Here is an 18273-nt window from a genome sequence, read left to right on the forward strand (position 1 = left end):
GTTTATGTGGTTCGAATGCGTTTTAGCCTAACATGAGAATGTAGGCATTGGAATTCGGTGGTATGTTACAGTCCCTCGCTAGATGCCCCAGTTCCTGACACAAAGAACACTTCTGTTCTGGACATTTAGAGGAGGAATGTCCCTTGACTCCACATTTATGGCACAGCTTAGGTTGACCAGGGTAGACGACAGTAATCCTATCCAGGGGCAGACTGATAACTCATGGGGCCCCCGGGCAATAGGAGATTATGGGGCCCCCAGGCAATCAGAGATTATGGGGCCACACAGTATACAATCACACTGTATACACATACTTGTACACACAGTATACACAGACAGATGTAAAAAAGTAAAAAATGTAAAAGTAAAAAATGAGATGTAAAAAATACAGTTTTACTGAGGCTGGCAACCCTGATGGGGCCCCCTAGTGGCCCAGGGCCCTCGGGCAGTGCCCAAGTGGCTCAATGGTCAGTCCGCCCCTGATCCTATCTCTACCAATAAAGGCAGAGGAGGGCAAAATGCTGGACCACATTCCCACATGCACTCAACCTCATTGACACTGACCACCCACCAGTGCAGATTCCTCTATCATCCTCAATCTTTTTTAGGGGACACAACGTTTCACCAAACCTCCTCAACCAGACCCATAAATCCTCGGGGGGTATAGATTAATTCCTTGTCAGGATAGTCACATTCTTAATCAAGCGCTGACGTAAGACAACTTTGGGGACAAGCCCCTTCCAGTCCGGCTGGCCCCTATATACATGCTCAAACCGCTCCCAAAACAGATCCAGCGACTCTGGACGCTACAAAGGATGAATCATATTCATATGAACCAGCCGGACTGATAAGCGCATAAATATCCTCTGCCTTAAATCCCATGGCTAGGATCTTATCCACAACTAACCTCCTGATAGGTGGAATATCTTCTCCCTCCCATCTGAGCTGTACCACATTCCTGCGTTTAATGGAAGAAGGTGCGTTAGGTGAAAATCGCACAACTGGCTTCCTTCCACCAGCAGCAGCATGACTTTGTCCCGACACAGCCTTAGCATAGTTCATAACTGGGACAGATGACACATTAACTGGCTGCATAGGAACCTCTGAAATCTGGTTTGTCATGCGACATTCCTGCTCTGCATTTTCAATGTTCATGCGACATTCTTGCTCTGCACTGTTAATGTCCATGTGGGACTCCTCACAGCCAGCAACTTCTCTGTCTGGATACATGCCTGCATTCCCATGATTGTCATCTGATGGGTTGGTGCCATTCAAGGGAGATTCTGTTTCTATAATGGTCTGCAGCAATCCGCCATTTTCCTCAACCCTCTCCTGAGATCACCCAGGCTGCTGGAGAGAGAGGGGGGCAGATACTGACTCAGGTGCGACAGATCCTGAGACGGGGTAGTAAGGAAGCCACTTCCTTACCCCCATCCATACTGCCGCCATTACTGCGGCATCCACCCTCTGGCTAGTAGTGGCACAGGCACTCTCCTTCATCTGTTGGAATCTCTCCTCATTCTCACACTTTTCTCTTAACACACCGATGCTCTCCTTCAGAGAAGCAACCAATCCCTCCTGCTTTTTTAATGCCTCCTCCAGAGACTTCAGCTTGGATACTTCCCCCTTACTGTTTCCAGACATACTTTGCAGAGATTTCTTTTTCCTGAGATCTTCTGTCATGACAAAGTTTCTGTTCCTCTTTAGCAATGCGGCGAAGTCTGTTCACCACTTTATCCTGGAGGACTGGTAAGGACTCCCCTTGCATAGGGACAGGCCCAGGATCCATTGCAGCTTGAGCACATGGAGTAGGCCTCAGTGCCTCTGGAGAGCCTCCACCTTCATCTTCCCCAATATGGTCTATGCTTGCCTGGGAAAAGCCTGCATGAGAGGCCCCAGGCTTTGCTGCTTCTCTCAGCTGAGATCACAACGGAGTGAGCCAACAGCGCCCTGCATAACAGCACCACCTGGTGGAGAAGCTCCTCTGGTGCAGAGACTGATGTGACTGGCTCAGTGTTCTTTGTACAGTGCTGTGGTATATGTCAGATCTATATGCAAATGCAGTTCTGTATAAATTATAAAGAGATGCCAGAACCTGAAGAAATGTTTTAGAAGATATTTACTGAAAATGTGCATCAGTGCCATTACACAGTTTGTGTCTCAGTGAAATCATTTATCAGTGAACTGAGAAATAGCCAACAAGATGTCTTCTTTTAGTGGATGGAGGTGACATTTGGTCTGACTTAAAGTAGTATTAAACCAAAAAGCAAACGTTTATTATATTGCAGCTTACCAATTCTTAAATGTAATGGATGCATTAGTTTTCTTTTTAAGGCTTTATTTCATTTATTTTCACCTGGTGATCTAGCCAGTATGTCTGTTGATTTTCAACAGAACAAGTTCTCCTGCAGATGTAGCAGAGGGTTGAGACAAACCATTTAACACTGATAGAAGCACTTCAATTGTATTTATTTATGTAAAACCTTTATCCCAAAAGAGAAAAAAAACAGTTTACTGTAACAGCAATGTAAGCTGGAGTTTGTTAGTGTATCTAAATCTGCTAGAGCATCTAACACCCCCTCCCCCCAGACTGACAATGCTGCTGTCCAAATTCGTATCTGTTGCCCCTTCATCCAGAGTGGTGTTACAGAAGATGTGGTACTGGCCAGATCACCAGGCGAAAACAGAGGGGAAAAAGCCTAAGAAAAAGAAAACGAATGCAGCCACCGCATCTAATGATTGGGATTGGTAAGCTGCAATATATATTACATTTTATGTTTGGGTTTAATACCACTTTAACTATTGTGGAAACAAGGGGAAAGTGGTAACAATAGACAAAGAGCGCAAAGAAGGTATGGAAGGGGTAAGATTAAGTAGACAGAGAAGAAGCGAAAAATACTAAGAGATTAAATTAAAAAAGGGGACAATCACTGCATGTAATTTAATGTTTGTGAATGTGGGTTTCCTTCACCTTGTTCAGAATTTGGGGCCTCTGAAGAGACAGAGAGAGAGATGGAGGGAAGGTAATGTGGAAATAAAAAGCAAGAAGCGCCAATGTAAGTGCAGTATCAAAAGCTGACTTTAATAAAAATATAAAAACAAACGGCCAAGTGGCTACTCACAAGAACAAAGTGAAAATAAGGCGCATAAGGACATGTAGCTGGCCCAGGGACATCATCTCAGCTGTTCACGGTGCAGACTCCAAACTGTGTTGTCAAGACGCTGGAGAGAGAGTGGAGAGGCGGTCTGTGGTGTAGAAGTCTCCGCTGATGGGTCTCTCTGAGATTTGAAGAAAATGCGGATGCATTGAAACGCGTCATGTGACACGTCCATACGTCATTTCCGCTTCTTTGTTGCTGGTGTATGGTGTGCCTCACGCTGGTTTCCATCCGGGTCCTGTTTCCTGCTTCCGGTCCTGGCTTTCGGTGCCCGATCAGATGCCGGCTCACCTTGCGGACACCCGGGTTTCACCATCCTCCCCACAGTCCAGCACCCATCAGCGGAGACTTCTACACCACGGAACGCCTCTCCACTCTCTCTCCAGTGCCTTGACAACACAGTTTGGAGCCTGCACCGTGAACAGCTGAGATGACGTCCCTGGGCCAGCTACATGTCCTTATGTGCCTTATTTTCACTTTGTTCTTGTGAGTAGCCACTTGGCCGTTTGTTTTTATATTTTTATTAAAGTCAGCTTTTGATACTGCACTTAGATTGGCGCTTCTTGCTTTTTATTTCCACATTGCCTTTCAGAGTTCTGCTTCCACTCTCAAGAAAGCAGCCGCTGGTGCTAAGTATCTTATTTTTCTGAACTGTATATATTGTTTTATTGCCAATTTTTGGGACTCTTTAGGTATAGTGTATATGTGTCCTGTATACCTATACGCCTTATCATAGCCACACATTGCCTTTTTGAACATTTGAACATTTGGGACATTATTCTGTTTTTTTTTCTTTTCTTCATGTTTGGTTGAGATCTTGCGCCATTTTCCCCTTTTTTTCTGGAGGGAAGGTAATGTAGAGATGGAGATGGAGAGATAGAGATGGAGGGAAGGTGATGGAGAGATGTGGAGATGGAGAGATGGAGATGGAGGGAAGGTGATGGAGAGATGTGGAGATGGAGAGATGGAGATGGAGGGAAGGTGATGGAGAGATGTGGAGATGGAGGGAAGGTGATGGAGAGATGTGGAGATGGAGAGATGTGGAGATGGAGAGATGGAGATGGAGGGAAGGTGATGGAGAGATGTGGAGATGGAGAGATGGAGATGGAGGGAAGGTGATGGAGAGATGTGGAGATGGAGAGATGGAGATGGGGGGAAGGAGATGGCGAGAAGGAAATGGAGAGAATGAGATGGAGAGATTGAGATGGGGGGGGGAGATGGAGGGATGGAGAGATGGAGCTAGAGGGAAGGAGATGAAGGAGATGGAGGGAAGGAGATGGAGATGGAGGGAAGGAGCTGAAGGGATAGAGATGGGAAGGAGATGGAAGGAAGAGGAAGGAGATGAAGGGATGGAGATGGGAAGGAGATGGAGGTAAGTAGTTAGATGGACTGGGATAAAGGGAAGAAGATGTAAAGAAGAAAAAGGAAATGAAGAGATGGAGAGGAGCTAAAGAGGCAAAGAAGGTGCATGGACAGACAGTGAGGGAGACCAAAGAAGAGATGGGTAAAGAGAGGGGAAGATGACGAGACAAATAAAAAAATGGATAGATGGAAGAGGAGATGCAGAGACAGAGAAGGAGATGAAGTGGGAATCGGAATAATCGAAATACAGAGAAGAAGAACATGACGAGATAGAGAAGAGATGAAGAGGAGGAAATGGATAGGAGTAGAGGGGGATGGAACTACGGAGGGGGAGATAGAGGAAGAAATGAGGAGATGGAGAGCTGCAGGAGAGACAGAAAGAAAGGAGGAGTTGGAGAGGTAACGAGACAGAAACTGAGATGGAGGGATGGAGGGATGGAGGGGAAATAGAGAGAAGGAGGAGAGTTGGAGGAAGAGACAGCGAGATGGGGAAACAGAGGGAGAGAATGGAAGGACGGGGAGAATGGATGGAGGTCTACAGCTCGGTGTGCTCTCCTCTCTCCTCCAACGTCCTGGAAAGGATCTTGCTCCAGAATTTGAACTTGTCTTCCTTTAGCTGAGTGGATGCTTTCTGCTTCAAGTTAATTTCCAAATATCCTTCTTTTGTGTCATACAGAGGCCAGTCTACCAGACCCGGTCCATTAGGATCCCTGCCAGGAATAAAATCAACAACAATTTAGTAAAGAAAGAAATAAAAAGATATGCATATGTTTAGAACCTTTTTGCACTTGCACTTTTATTATATTTATAGAGAGCGCGGTTTCAATTAATTAATTTAATACATTTTTTTCAAACTTAATAAAGAAGGTCATGTTGAAGTGAAGTTATACTCATTGGGGGTAATTAACAAAGGTTCCTGTGCCGTTATAACGGAATAGGAAACTGGCCTTTGTGGCATGGTGGGACATTTAAAGCGGAGTTCCGCCTAAAAAAAAAAAAAGAAAAAATTACAAGTCAGCAGCTACAAATACTGCAGCTGCTGACTTTTAAAATAAGGACACTTACCTGTCCAGGGCACCCGCAATGTCCTCACCCGAAGCCGCCCCGTCCCTCAGCTCCGAGTGGAGGCACCAGCATTGCTAGTAAGGAAATCAGGAAGTGAGGCCTTGCGGCTTCACAGCCTAGTTCCCTACTACGTATGCGTGGGTCGTGCTGAGCATTCTGAGCGGTCCCTGCTGTCTTCTGGGACCTGTTTTTCTCCCAGAAGACAGCGGGGGGGGGGGGGACAGAGGAGGGGCCGGACATGGTGTAGATCGCTGCGGATACTGCGGCGATCTTTCACCGGATGTGGGAGCAAATACCTGTATTAGACAGGTATCTGCTCCCCCCTCCCCCCTCAAAGGTGCCAAATGTGACACTGGAGGGGGGGAATCCGGACAGTGGAAGTTGCATTTTTGGGTGGAACTCTGCTTTAACTAAGTAGATAGACCTACAGTGTCTTGAAAATGCATTCATACCCCTTGAAATTTTCCACATTTTGTCATGTTACAATAAAAAAAAATTGAAAATCATTTTCCTTCCACTTCACAATTAATGGGCCACTTTGTGTTGGTCTATCACATACAATCCAAATAAAATACATTTAGGTTTTTGGTTGTAACATAACAAAATGTGGAATTTTTCAAGGGGTGTGAATAGTTTTTCAAGGCACAGTATTTCAGGTCTCTCCATACAACCCATGCTGTTTTATATTTCAGAGTGAAATAGAAACTGCTTCAGGGTCCTCTTCTAATTAGCAAAAGGATTGCAGCAGTTTTAGAAAACTGCCTCTGATCACCACCAGATCAGACCTGGTGTACTAGGTGTGAGCTGTCAGCAGACAGCTCATTTGTGACAACCCCTGTGTCTTGTCTGTTACAGACAAAGCATAGAACACAGAATGGATTACTCCTAAAGAACATAGGGGCTTGCATCCATTCTAATAATTAGAAGCAAAATCTGCTCTGCTTACTCAAGTTAGTAGAGTGGTGCAGGCATGAAGCCTGCACCGCTCTTTGTTAATTACACTAGTTGCGTATATAATTATTTTGTCATGTGCCTATATATTTTTTTTTCCATTTATCATAGCCAAAACTTAAAAAGTAAAATTTAAAAAAAATTTCTTCAAGTAAGTATTAAATAAAATATATAAATATGATGCATTCTCATTTTCTGAAAAGGTAGCATTTTAGGCTTTGTAGGCTCTTTTTCGAGACATTTTGTTTTTTTCACCTTTTTGTCTTGATTTTTAAATTTTGGCAAGGTGAAATCATCCAATATCACTTGTTCCCAATGGTTATTCAGATTCAGAATACTTTATTAATCCCAAAGGAAAATTATTATTGATCTCAAAGGGAAATTATAAAATGTTATCATTTTTATTATTAACCACTTGCTTACTGGGCACTTTCACCCCCTTCCTACCCAGGCCAATTTTCAGCGCTGTCACTCTTTGAATGACAATTGCGTGGTCATGCTACACTGTACCCATATGAAATGTAATGTTTATTTTTCACACAAATAGAGCTTTCTTTTGGTGGTATTTAGTCACTACTGGGTTTTTTTTATTTTTTGATAAACAAACAAAAAAAGACAGAAAGTTTTTAAAAGTTTGTTAAATTTTTTTGCAAACAGGTAATTTTTCTCCTTCATTGATGTGCGCTGATGAGGTGGCACTGATAGGCTGCACTAATGGGCACTGATAGGTGGCACTGGTGGGCACTGATTAGGAGGTACTGAATAGGCTGCACTGATAGGTGGCACTGATGGGCACTGTTAAGTGACACTGATGGGCAGCACAGATAGGTGGCACTGATGATGAGGCACTGATTGGCAGCACTGGTGGGCATTGATAGGTGGCACTGGTAGGTGGCATTGGTGGGCACTGCTTAGAAGTGCTGATATGCACTGGTAGGTTGCACTGGTGGACACAGGTAAGTGGCACTGGTGGGCACTGCTTAGCAGTGCTGATATGCACTGGTGGACACAGGTAAGTGGCACTGGTGGGCACTGCTTAGCAGCAGTGGATCTGGAGTGGTCAGGACCGATGTCCCATTTACTCCAGATGGTAATTGTCTTTTTTTTTTTCTCCTCACACTGAAAGCCAATTACCGGCTTCTATTTACATCACGTGATCAGCTGTCATTGGCAGACGTTGACGGGATCGGCCCCTTACTCCAATCTGTGATCAGCCGAGTCTTATGGATTCACTGATCACAGTGCGAGCCGCCCACATCCCACAGGGGGCGTGCTGGCTTCACATGCACGGGAGGACGTACATGGACACCCTCCTGGCAATTTAGGCCTGCGCTGTAGCTGTCTTTTGGCTATAGCACGGGCGTGAAGGGGTTAATCTCATGCTTACCACAGTACACATTGTATGTATATATATATATATATATATATATATATACACATACATACATACATACATATACAGACTGTCAGCAAGTGGTTATACCAAGATCATGGCTGCATGGTTTCATTTTTTACAACAGGTGACTGACTGTCTAGTAAAAGTGATCCAGGTGGCTATACAGAGGCCCCATCACTTTTACAGTACCAAGAAGGGATAGCAGTAAAATGAAATGAAAAAAAGTAAAAAAAAAGGGGAAAAAAAAAAAAAAAAGTCAAAAAACCCCCAAAAAACTTAGCGGAGTTCCAAAAAAAATGGAACTTCCGCTTTAAGGGAGATGACCCCCTGACATGCCACATTTGGCATGTCATTTTTTTGGGGGGGAGCGGAAACTCTCTTTTTAGAGGGTTCTAGCTCCTGCTTCCTCCCGAGGCACCTCTAAGTTCACCTCTCCCCCCTCCCTCTCTTGGAAACTATCTGGGATCTTCTGTCACAGCATGCAGCGCGGCTCGAGCATGTGAAGCCACAGCCAGGCACCCACAGTGACAATGCCAGCGCCTCATAGAGGAGGGGGAGACGAGTGGGGCTTCGTTCCCTGGCATAGCTGGACCCTGGGACAGGTGAGTGTCCGATTATTATTACTTAAAATTTTTTTTTTTTAGTTGGAACTCCACTTTAGATCTTTCCCATGCATGCAAATGTGCTCATGAGAGCAATAATTCTAAGGCCACAATTAATGATCATCTCTAAACTGATGATCTGTAAAGGCTTTTAAATCGTTGTCTGTGAAGAATTTTATGCGCTGTAGTTTGTTGGCATTTCAGTGCACACAATTTTAAATTTGTCATGTTTGGTATCTATTTACTCAACGCAACATCATTTTTTATATTTAACCAAAAAATCTGGTATTAATTTGTGTTTGTGTGTATTAATATTCATTTTAGTGTCTTTTTTCCCAGAAAATGTGCATTTGACAAATGACTGTGCAAATATCATGTAACATAAAAAATTGCAAAAGCCACCATTTTATTCTCCAGGGACTCTGCTTTGAGAAAATGTAACATGATTGGATGTTCTAATGCCGCGTACACACGAGCGGACTTACCGGCAGACTTGGTCCGGCGGACCGGACTCCGTTGGACAATTCGATCGTGTGTGGTCTCCAGCGGACTTTTTTTCCTCAAAAGTCTGACAGACCTAGAAATAAAACATGTTTCAAATCTTTCCGACGGACTCGAGTCCGGTCGAAAAATCCGCTCGTCTGTATGCTAGTCCGACAGGCTAAAACCGACGCTAGGGCAGCTATTGGCTACTGGCTATCAACTTCCTTATTTTAGTCCGGTCGCACGTCATCACGTACGAATCCGTCGGACTTTGGTGTGATCGTGTGTAGGCAAGTCCGATCGTTAGGAAAGTCCATCGGAAGTCCACCGAAAGTCCGTCGGATAGACCGTCGGACCAGTCCGGTCGATCAGTCTGCTCATGTGTACGCGGCATCAGTAATTTTCCAGCAAAAAATGCTGATTTTAACATGTGTAAGAAAATTTAAAAAACTGCCCTGGGCAGTAGCTGGTAAACAGTCATTTCTGATGATCTCAGTCCTCAAAAGAATATCTAAGGCAGGCCATATACAATTCATTTTCTTTTGGTCAATCAGCAGGTTCACCCATCTATGGTCGGCACTAAACCCACGTTGGATCTCTAGCCCTTATTGATCGTATAAACCAACATTGAGTCTGTACAGGACAGTCTTCTTACCCATTCCGTGCAAAGTTGGCCCAGTATCTCATGATGGTTCTGGAGAGGGCCTTCTCTTCATCAGTCGAATTACCTTGATGGGAAAAAAAACACGGCAATCTTTATCACTGGAAAAGCTTTAGGAGAAGAGATATAATAAACAATAACAAATATCCATTAATGCCTGGTTGTCTTTATAATAATGTATGCAGCAAATGTGACTGCTGTGATCATTGAATCTTCCAACATTCATAACATATTGTATGGCAATGATTCATCCTTCACCAGAGAGTGTTTGGTGAAAGTCACATCCACTGCTTTATAGTTGGACCCAATTAAATTGATATAGAAATTTCTCCTAGAGTCTCTCCATATCTTCCAATATCTAGGCAGGGGTACTATGACCCCACCACCGATAGGCCTATCACTGCCCTCACCATGGTGGCCAATACACCCATTTGGTCCAAACCAGTCCCACCATTACCCATCCCCTCCTGGATTCTGTATTACCGGCAAAGACAACGCCATCTCTTAAGAAGGGGCCTCCAAACACATAGATGAGCTCATCGGCGTGGTCCGCCTTCACAAAGTCCGGCTTAATACCATCAAACAAGGATGGGCGGTGCTGGTATTCATAAAAGAAGACAGGAAGTCCGGAGTCTGAAATAGATGGATGGTGAAATCAGTGTTACAGAGAGCACAATTCAGTTTAAAGTGGACCTGTCATTAGATATATCTTTTCAAGTCCATTTATGGTCAGCTATGTGTCAGTGTAACCCTTTCAGGCAGTTATTCTTTCTTGCAGAGATCACAGTAGTCCCCTGACAATGTCTTCATCTGCTTTTCTCTCCAGAAGGACAGGGCCATCTTTGTTCAGGCATCATCCAGGGTCATCAACTATTTCCTGGGTTGAGATGCCGGCTCAGAGATGATACAGTCATGTAAATCTTGGTGCCCATGCAGTTCTTGGCTGTGTTCACAAATGTCTGTCACAGATCAGCCCCTCTTGCAGCCTCTTTCCAAAGTAACAATGTACAGTCTGATTACTGGGGGTAGAGGAGACTGAGGATATGCTTCCTCCTGCCTGCTGCAGACTGGTTACATCATCTCAGCCTGGGCAAAGTCACTGACTGGAGCTCAATGACAATTTCATAATGATAAAACATGAAGCTTTTATAAAGAATGATGTTGTGATGTAATGTGAATTTGTTCGTGAAAACTTAAAGAATATGTAAACCCAACTGTACCATGTAATTGTATGACAAAGTATCCTGTTCTCTTTGTATTGCTTCCTTTGTGTGAAATCCCTGGTCTTCCTGCCAGTCCCTCTGCTTTCCTATTAAAAACTGACCACATTAGGCATGAGAGCACAGCGTGGTCAGTTATTTAGCTGTGCTGGGAACTCAGGTTGCTCTCCTCCAATGATCAGATTTGTCCTGCCCCCCCTGCACAGCCTTTCACTGGGAAGCTCAATATACTGCTGTTTCTCCTCCCCCCAGCTCTTATGCAGCTGAGAACAGAGGGAATGTGATCACTTATAAAAAAGGGGGGGGGGGGATAAAAGTATTTATAATGTTTTTTTATATCTATACATAAAGGTTTGGCCTTTCATATTTATTTTAAAATGAATGGGTTGTTTTGCAAGGTGAGGGTTCACATAAGCTTTAATAAAGTTATTGACAAGTCTGGATTAGGGCTCGTTCACATGGACTGTAGCCCTTTCTGCCCCGCTGAAAAGTGATCTGCAGCTCAGGGCAGTTTTTAGGGGGCAGGAAGGCAATATGTCACCTCCTTATCACCTGTTTTAACCCTGTAAAGCCTGGACCACTATGCTGCAACTGCATTGCACATGGTTGCAGGGTGGTGCACTGCCCCATTCATTTGCATGGGTCTCATTGGTTGGTGCCGTACTGCCCACCAAAAGCAACAAGGGGTTACATTTTTATCTCAAATGCTTAGCAAAACATGGCAGCTGTGGCATATTCTTCTATAGGTGGGTGGTCAGAGGGAAGTAAAATCGTGACTCAACCGTCTATTTTTACCACCCCTGGCCACCCATGTGGGAGAGGCCCTAAGCAGACTATACTGACTGATCTGTCCTTCTAGCTGGATCACATGAAAACCTCATGACCACCCAGCTGGACCCCTCCATCCCACATAAGTAAACTTAGATAATATAATCATCCCCAGAATACACCCAACCAGGCACTGACTCCGGCCTGTCAGCATCTCGCACCTCGGTGATATCTGGCGACTTTCAGAGCGGGATGAATGAACAGAACGTCTCCGCAGATATCCAGAAAACCGTCACGGAGTGCTATTGGATCGCTCACATCAGACAGGTATTCGTCCATGATAGAAGGGAGCACTCCAGGGGTCAATCCCTACAAGGAATAGATGTATAATAACAGGGTGACACTGTCATAGAGGAAGGCAAGTGAAAGTGAAACTGAACTGTATTTCTAATGAGTGTGGTAGAAGTTATATACGGTCTCAGGTCATTAAAGAAGATCTGTGGCCACTCAGTGAGGTTGGTTAAGAAGAGGTTTAATTTTAATCTGCACGGGTGTTTTTTTTTAAACTATCAGAGCAGTAAGGATGTGGAACTCCCTTCCTCAGTTGGTGGTGTTGGCAGGAGGTGTCATTAATTTCAAAAACGTTTAGATGGGCATGTTTGTTAGGGCAATATAGAGGGATAAAGGAAATGGTTGTGACCTAAACACACACACCCACTGGATGGAATGGTGTCTTTATTCAACCTTGCCAACTATGTATTGTAAATCTGTACACAGGGCTGCTGATAGGCCAGTACAACTGGCCCTGTTGTACCGGGCCCGGCCAGCAGGGAGGCCCGGGCAACCTGAACAGATAGCTAATTAATGTTAAAAAAAAATCCTCCAGCCATGACGAACAACGTCTGTCCGACGCCCACTCCCCCACCCCCCCATTTACTTTATATGTGGCTGATATGCTCTACAGCAGGCATCTCAAACTGGTTACCCTCCAGCTGTTGCGAAACTACAAGTCCCATCATGCCTCTGCCTGTAGGAATCATGCTTGTAGCTGTCAGCCTTGCAATGCCTCATGGGACTTGTAGTTTCGCAAAAGCTGGATGGCCGCCAGTTCGAGACCTCTGTTCTACAGGGTTACAGATGGGGGGACATGCAGGCCTTCTTTACTTGAACCAGGCTCCAATGAGTCAGCATGGGGTCCTGAGCCCAGCAGTGAAGCTGTAGGGGGGCCCATGATTTCCAATGGTGGCCCTATATGACTTTAATTATAGAATGTACAGGATCCGCTACAATGTATCACTTAAGAAAATTCTCTTCCTGTCTCCATGGAAACCATAACACCAGGCAAGTATCCACCTTGTAACCCACCACTGCTTCCTTAGCCAATCACAACATACCAGGAGTCTTCATGTCACTCCCCCTTTGACTAATCCTTCCGTAAGTTTTCCTGTAACAGTGTGTGGTTGGTAGAGAGGTGGGACTAGCCAAGGGATTTAGTCCAATCAGAGAGCGTGTTTTGGTCCCACTCCTTAACTTATGCAGTTCTAGAGGTAGGCAGTGACCCTGCCAGCTAGACTGTGCAGGGCTCCATGATTTCTAATGGTGGCCCCCGATGCTCTATGTACAGGGAAGGAGAAAATCCACTTAGCTAGTTTATGTCATAACAAGTCTCATCCAATCCAATTAGGTAGATATGGGGGGGGGGGGGGGGAGGAGTTCTGATTGTTTTACAGCATCCCTGAAGAAAGATTGTACAAGGGGAATAGGGGGTGGAGCTAAGCAGGCACTGTGTGTTTTTTGCATATTGAGATCTATATGACTAGTATACTAATAAACACAGCAAAGAGATGTAATGTATATAGTAAATGTTATACAATGTTGCTGCTCAGATTAACCCCACGATGTGAGCCTGAATAGTCACATATTAGGGTCCTTTCACACTGGGGAGGGGGGCGGCGTCGGCGGTAAAGCGCCGCTATTGTTAGAGCCGCTTTACCGTCGGTATTCGGCCGCTAGCGGGGCGGTTTTACCCCCCGCTAGAGGCCGAGAAAGGATTAAGTACCACCGCAAAGCGGTATAGCCGCGCTGTCCTATTGGTTTCAATGTGTATACACCTCTCCTTCCCCGCTCTGCAGATGCTGCTAGCAGGACCTTTTTTCCCGTCCTGCTAGTGCACCGCTCCAGTGTGAAAGTCCTCGAGGCTTTCACACTGGAGACACAGCAGCGGCTGTTTCAGGTCGGTTTGCAGGTGCTATTTTTAGCGCAATAACGCCTGCAAACCGCCCCTTTGTGAAAGTGCCCTTACACAAGAAATGTCCCTTAATGATACCGAGATTCATGTCTATAAATGTTCATTCATCTCATCTTAACTCACCAGGAAAGGAAGTTTACTGAGCGTCCTCCATACCGACTCCCTGTCCATCCCTTCCCTTATTTCCGACACACGGATTAACTGCAGCAAAGTATACAAAGTCACAGGAATGACAATACCCCCTTTGTGATGTATCAGGAGTTCAACGTGATAATATTAATACAAATAATATGATAAAATCCCCTCTGTGACATATCAGGGGATGGGGGGTTAAGAGATTACAAAGTGATAATATTAATAAAAATAATAATTTATTATTTTATTACGACAATACCCCCTCTGTGATTGGAGGATGGAAGGGAGCAGCAGCACAATGTGATAATAATAATAATAATATGACACTACTCCCTCTGTGATCTATTGGGGAATAGGGAGGGGGGGGGGTCACAGGAGTACAATGTGATAATATTAATAATACATATAATAATTTACTAATACCCCCTCTGATATATATTGGGGGTACAGCAGTACAATGTAATAATAATAAGAATATGACACTACCCCGTCTGTGATCTTTTGGGGGATGGGGGGGGGGTCATAGCAGTACAATGTCATAATAATTATATGACACTACCCCCTCTGGGGAAAGGGGGGTCACAGAAGCACAACATAATAATAATAATAATAATAATAATAATTTTAATAATACAATAATATCTCCTCTGTGATATATTGGGGGATGGGGGGGGGGGGTCACAGCAGTACAATGTGATAATAATAATATGACACTAACCCCTCTGTGATCTATTGGGGGATGGGGGTCACAGCAGTACAATGTGATAATATTAATAATACATATAACAATATCATAACACCCCTACTGTTATATATTGTGGGTACAGCAGTACTATATAATAATAATAAAATGACACTACCCCTTCTGTGATTTATTGGGGGGGGGGGGGGGGGTCACAGGAGCACAATATCATAATATTAATAATAATAATAATAATAATTTTAATAATATGATAATACCTCCTCTGTGATATATTGGGGCACAGCAGTAGAATGTAATAATAATATGACACTACCCCCTCTGTGATCTATAGGAGGATGGGGGGGGGGGGGGGGGGTCAGAGCAGTACAATGTCATAATAATAATAATAATAATAATAATAATAATAATAATATGACAATACCCCCTCTTTAATGTATTTGGGAATGGAGGTGGGGGGAGTCACAGCAGTACAATGTCAAAATATTAATAACAATAATATGATAAAACCCCCTCTGTGACATATTGGGGGATGGGTGGGGGGTCAGTCACAATACCACAGCAATAGCAGCAATCTTCTGGGTCTTGTGCCTGGCATCTGCAGTTCTGCATAATAACCACAGGGGGTCACCATTTACAGAACACTTTGTACCAATATATTTTTTTTAATGAATGCAAAGCATCCTCTGAATGGACAAGGTGGAGATCGTGACATCAGCATCCCACCTCTTCACCTCATCTAGTCAGAGAACGCCTTGTATTCATTTAAAAAAATACATTGGTAAAATGTGTTCTCTAAATGGTGGCAGTTCAGGGTGCGGGGTGAGGGGAACTCCCCCACCGAGGTTCTTGTATGGACCATACACAGGAAATGATCTCTTATTATGTGCGGACTGGAACTGTCAGAGCATTTGCATAGCCCCAGTTTTTTCAGCTTTGGGTGTTGGGAGAAAACATTTTTAAGCTGTGGGGGTACAGTTAGAACTTTGGACAATGTGTTTAGCATTGTCTGCATTTTCTTGTTCAGATGACAGCTGGGCCCCCATTTCTCGTATGCGTGTCACAAAGACAGGAAGTGAGGGAGAATCTTCCCAAGGGGGGTCACAGACCGAGGTAAAAACCTGACATCAGTTTTAACTCTTTCTCACTCCATCCAAAAATAATTTAAAAAAGACAAAACTTGGCTGTAGTTATGGATTATATAATGATATTGGGAATAGTAGATCCCTGTATGGGTGATGAATGGTGGAGAATGGGATATAGATGACATTACCAGGGGCAGAATCCAGCCGAATTCTTGGTTACAGACGCCCAGGAGGAAGGGGACTTGGTTGCCTTCCTTGTTGGCCAAGATCTCCTCCGCCGGTTTGGGTAGGAAGAAGCCGTCCACACAGGCTGGCAATGGGAAGAATCCCTGAACAAAGAAAAGAGACGACAGATAATTGTTCCAAGAGGTCGCTGCTATGGGATGTTGGTATTAAAGAAGGAGCAGCTGCAACTATTCAATAGTGATCTGACACCAACTAATTATGTAAAAATATAAATAATAGTGCGCCTTATGTAGAGCAGTGGTTCTCAACCTTTCGCCATGACCCCTTGCTAAAATTTCCCAAGCTGTGGGGACCCCAACAGTAAAATTATTTTCATAGCGTGGGTTGTCAGCACCCAAGGCAAGACAAGCAATTTGCACCCATAACCCACGGACATTTAGCGCTCCCCGAGTCCCTTCTACTCGTACAGTATTAAAACCCCTTATGGTACATTTTAGGATCTACCACTCTTTCTCTTTGTTTTTTGTTGGGATGAGTGGCAGTGCTGTGGGGAGTTCTGATCAGCCAACTTAGGTGATTGTGATCACGGTCATTTGCTGATCTGAAAACTGTAGTGGGGACTTTTAATGGCAACAATAATCACAGGTAGTGTTACTCACTGTGTCTCCGGCTTCACTGGGTCTCCGACTTTGTGGAGTCTCGTAGCAGTGACACCTATGCCGAAATCTTGAGATGGAGTCTCCTCCATCCCCTCCCACTTCACATTCCTCACCAATCAGCTGACCTCTAGTCTCTGCCTCCCAGCCATGCCTTGAACTGAATGGGTGGCTGCAAAGAGGCTGAGTGGGTGGCTGCGGGTTCCAGGAACAGCCCAGCTGGGCAGCCACATGCTCCAGGGACAGCCCTGCTCGGTGGCTGCAAAAAGGCTGGGAGAGCGGTGCGGGCATCAGGAACAGCCCAGGATTCGGTGACCCCTGGCAAATCATCATTTGACCCCTGAGGGGGTCCCGACCCCCAGGTTGAGAACCACTGATGTAGAGCAACAATTCCTTTTTTCAGATCCTCAGAGAGTTCTTTGCCATGAGGTGATATGTTGAACCTCCAGTGACCAGTAGTAGAGAGTGAGAGTGATAACACCAAATTTAACACACCTGCTCCCCATTCACACCTGAGACCTTGTAACACTAACAAGTTACATGACACAGTGGAGGGAAATGGCTAATTGGGCCCAATTTGGATATTTTCACTTAGGGGTGTACTCACTTTTGTTGCCAGCAGTTTAGACATTAATGGCTGTGTGTTGAGTTATTTTGAGGGGACGGCAAATCTACACTGTTATACAAGCTGTACACTCACTTCTTACATTGTAGCAAAGTGTCATTTCTGTAGTGTTGTCACATGAAAAGGTATAATAAAAGATTTACAAAAATCTGAGGGGTGTACTATAGTGAGATACTATATATTCAACTTTTTTATTATCATGAATTTAAATGAATATGAATTTATTGTTGGCCATTATTGGCACCTTTTGAAGTGGTGTTAAAAATCCTTCTTGCTGCATTTTTGCTGCATATTTGGTCAGTTAAAAAAAAAAAAAAAAGCGCACTAAAAATATACCTCCCCGCTGAAATGCATTAAAAATGCAGCAAAAACGCATCAAAATGCACCTGTGTAGCGTTTTTTCTTTATACATTTTTTGAGTCACATGAAAAACACAAAATAAGCACGGCAACATCGCAGCAATCCTGGGCTTTTTGGCAGTCATTATCAGCACCTTTCTTTCGGCACAATGCTGAAAACCCTATTTTTGCGCCCAACATTTTGGTGCATCACTACTATCTACTATATATATATATATATATATATATACATATACACATACATACATATACATATATTTATAAATACTCTGCTCACTCTCCTCGATCCTCCTGCCAGTATGTGCACATGCACCAGAGCTCTGATTGGCTCAAATACTTTGTTGCCTTTACAAATACTACAATTTATTTTTTTAAATACCCCGGAGTTGTTCTTTAACCTCCTGACACCTACGTCACGCACGGTGCAAAAAAAGGCGGGCATTAATGTCCACATATGGGTCAACGGGCAGCAGCACCTTCTCTACTCTTGGACTTTACTAATGATTGCTAGCCAGTAGGACCAGCTCTGCATCAAGTGACCACTGTGACAGCCAGCCATGATGGTCATGTGACCAGCCACTCACTGCTGCTCTTTCTGCTTGTTCACGCTGAC

General features: G+C 44.2%; 1 protein-coding gene across 4 annotated transcripts in view; it reads right to left on the minus strand.

Annotated features, from left to right (window-relative positions):
* Positions 1 to 2102: 2102 nt before the first annotated feature.
* The window catches only part of LOC141127053 (fatty acyl-CoA hydrolase precursor, medium chain-like), a 34780-nt gene continuing 18609 nt past the window's right edge, over positions 2103 to 18273 (minus strand). For all 4 annotated transcript variants that reach the window (XM_073613192.1, XM_073613189.1, XM_073613190.1 and 1 more), the window contains 6 exons: positions 16023 to 16163; positions 14038 to 14115; positions 11888 to 12035; positions 10162 to 10311; positions 9673 to 9745; positions 2103 to 5230 (listed from right to left, as the gene is read on the minus strand). In XM_073613192.1, the coding sequence (XP_073469293.1) occupies positions 5056 to 5230; positions 9673 to 9745; positions 10162 to 10311; positions 11888 to 12035; positions 14038 to 14115; positions 16023 to 16163 (765 nt within the window). In that variant the 3' untranslated portion in view covers positions 2103 to 5055. The remainder of the gene's footprint in view (positions 5231 to 9672; positions 9746 to 10161; positions 10312 to 11887; positions 12036 to 14037; positions 14116 to 16022; positions 16164 to 18273) is intronic.

The sequence above is a fragment of the Aquarana catesbeiana genome, linkage group LG02 (assembly GCF_042186555.1).
Source record: "Aquarana catesbeiana isolate 2022-GZ linkage group LG02, ASM4218655v1, whole genome shotgun sequence".
Classification (NCBI taxonomy): domain Eukaryota; kingdom Metazoa; phylum Chordata; class Amphibia; order Anura; family Ranidae; genus Aquarana; species Aquarana catesbeiana.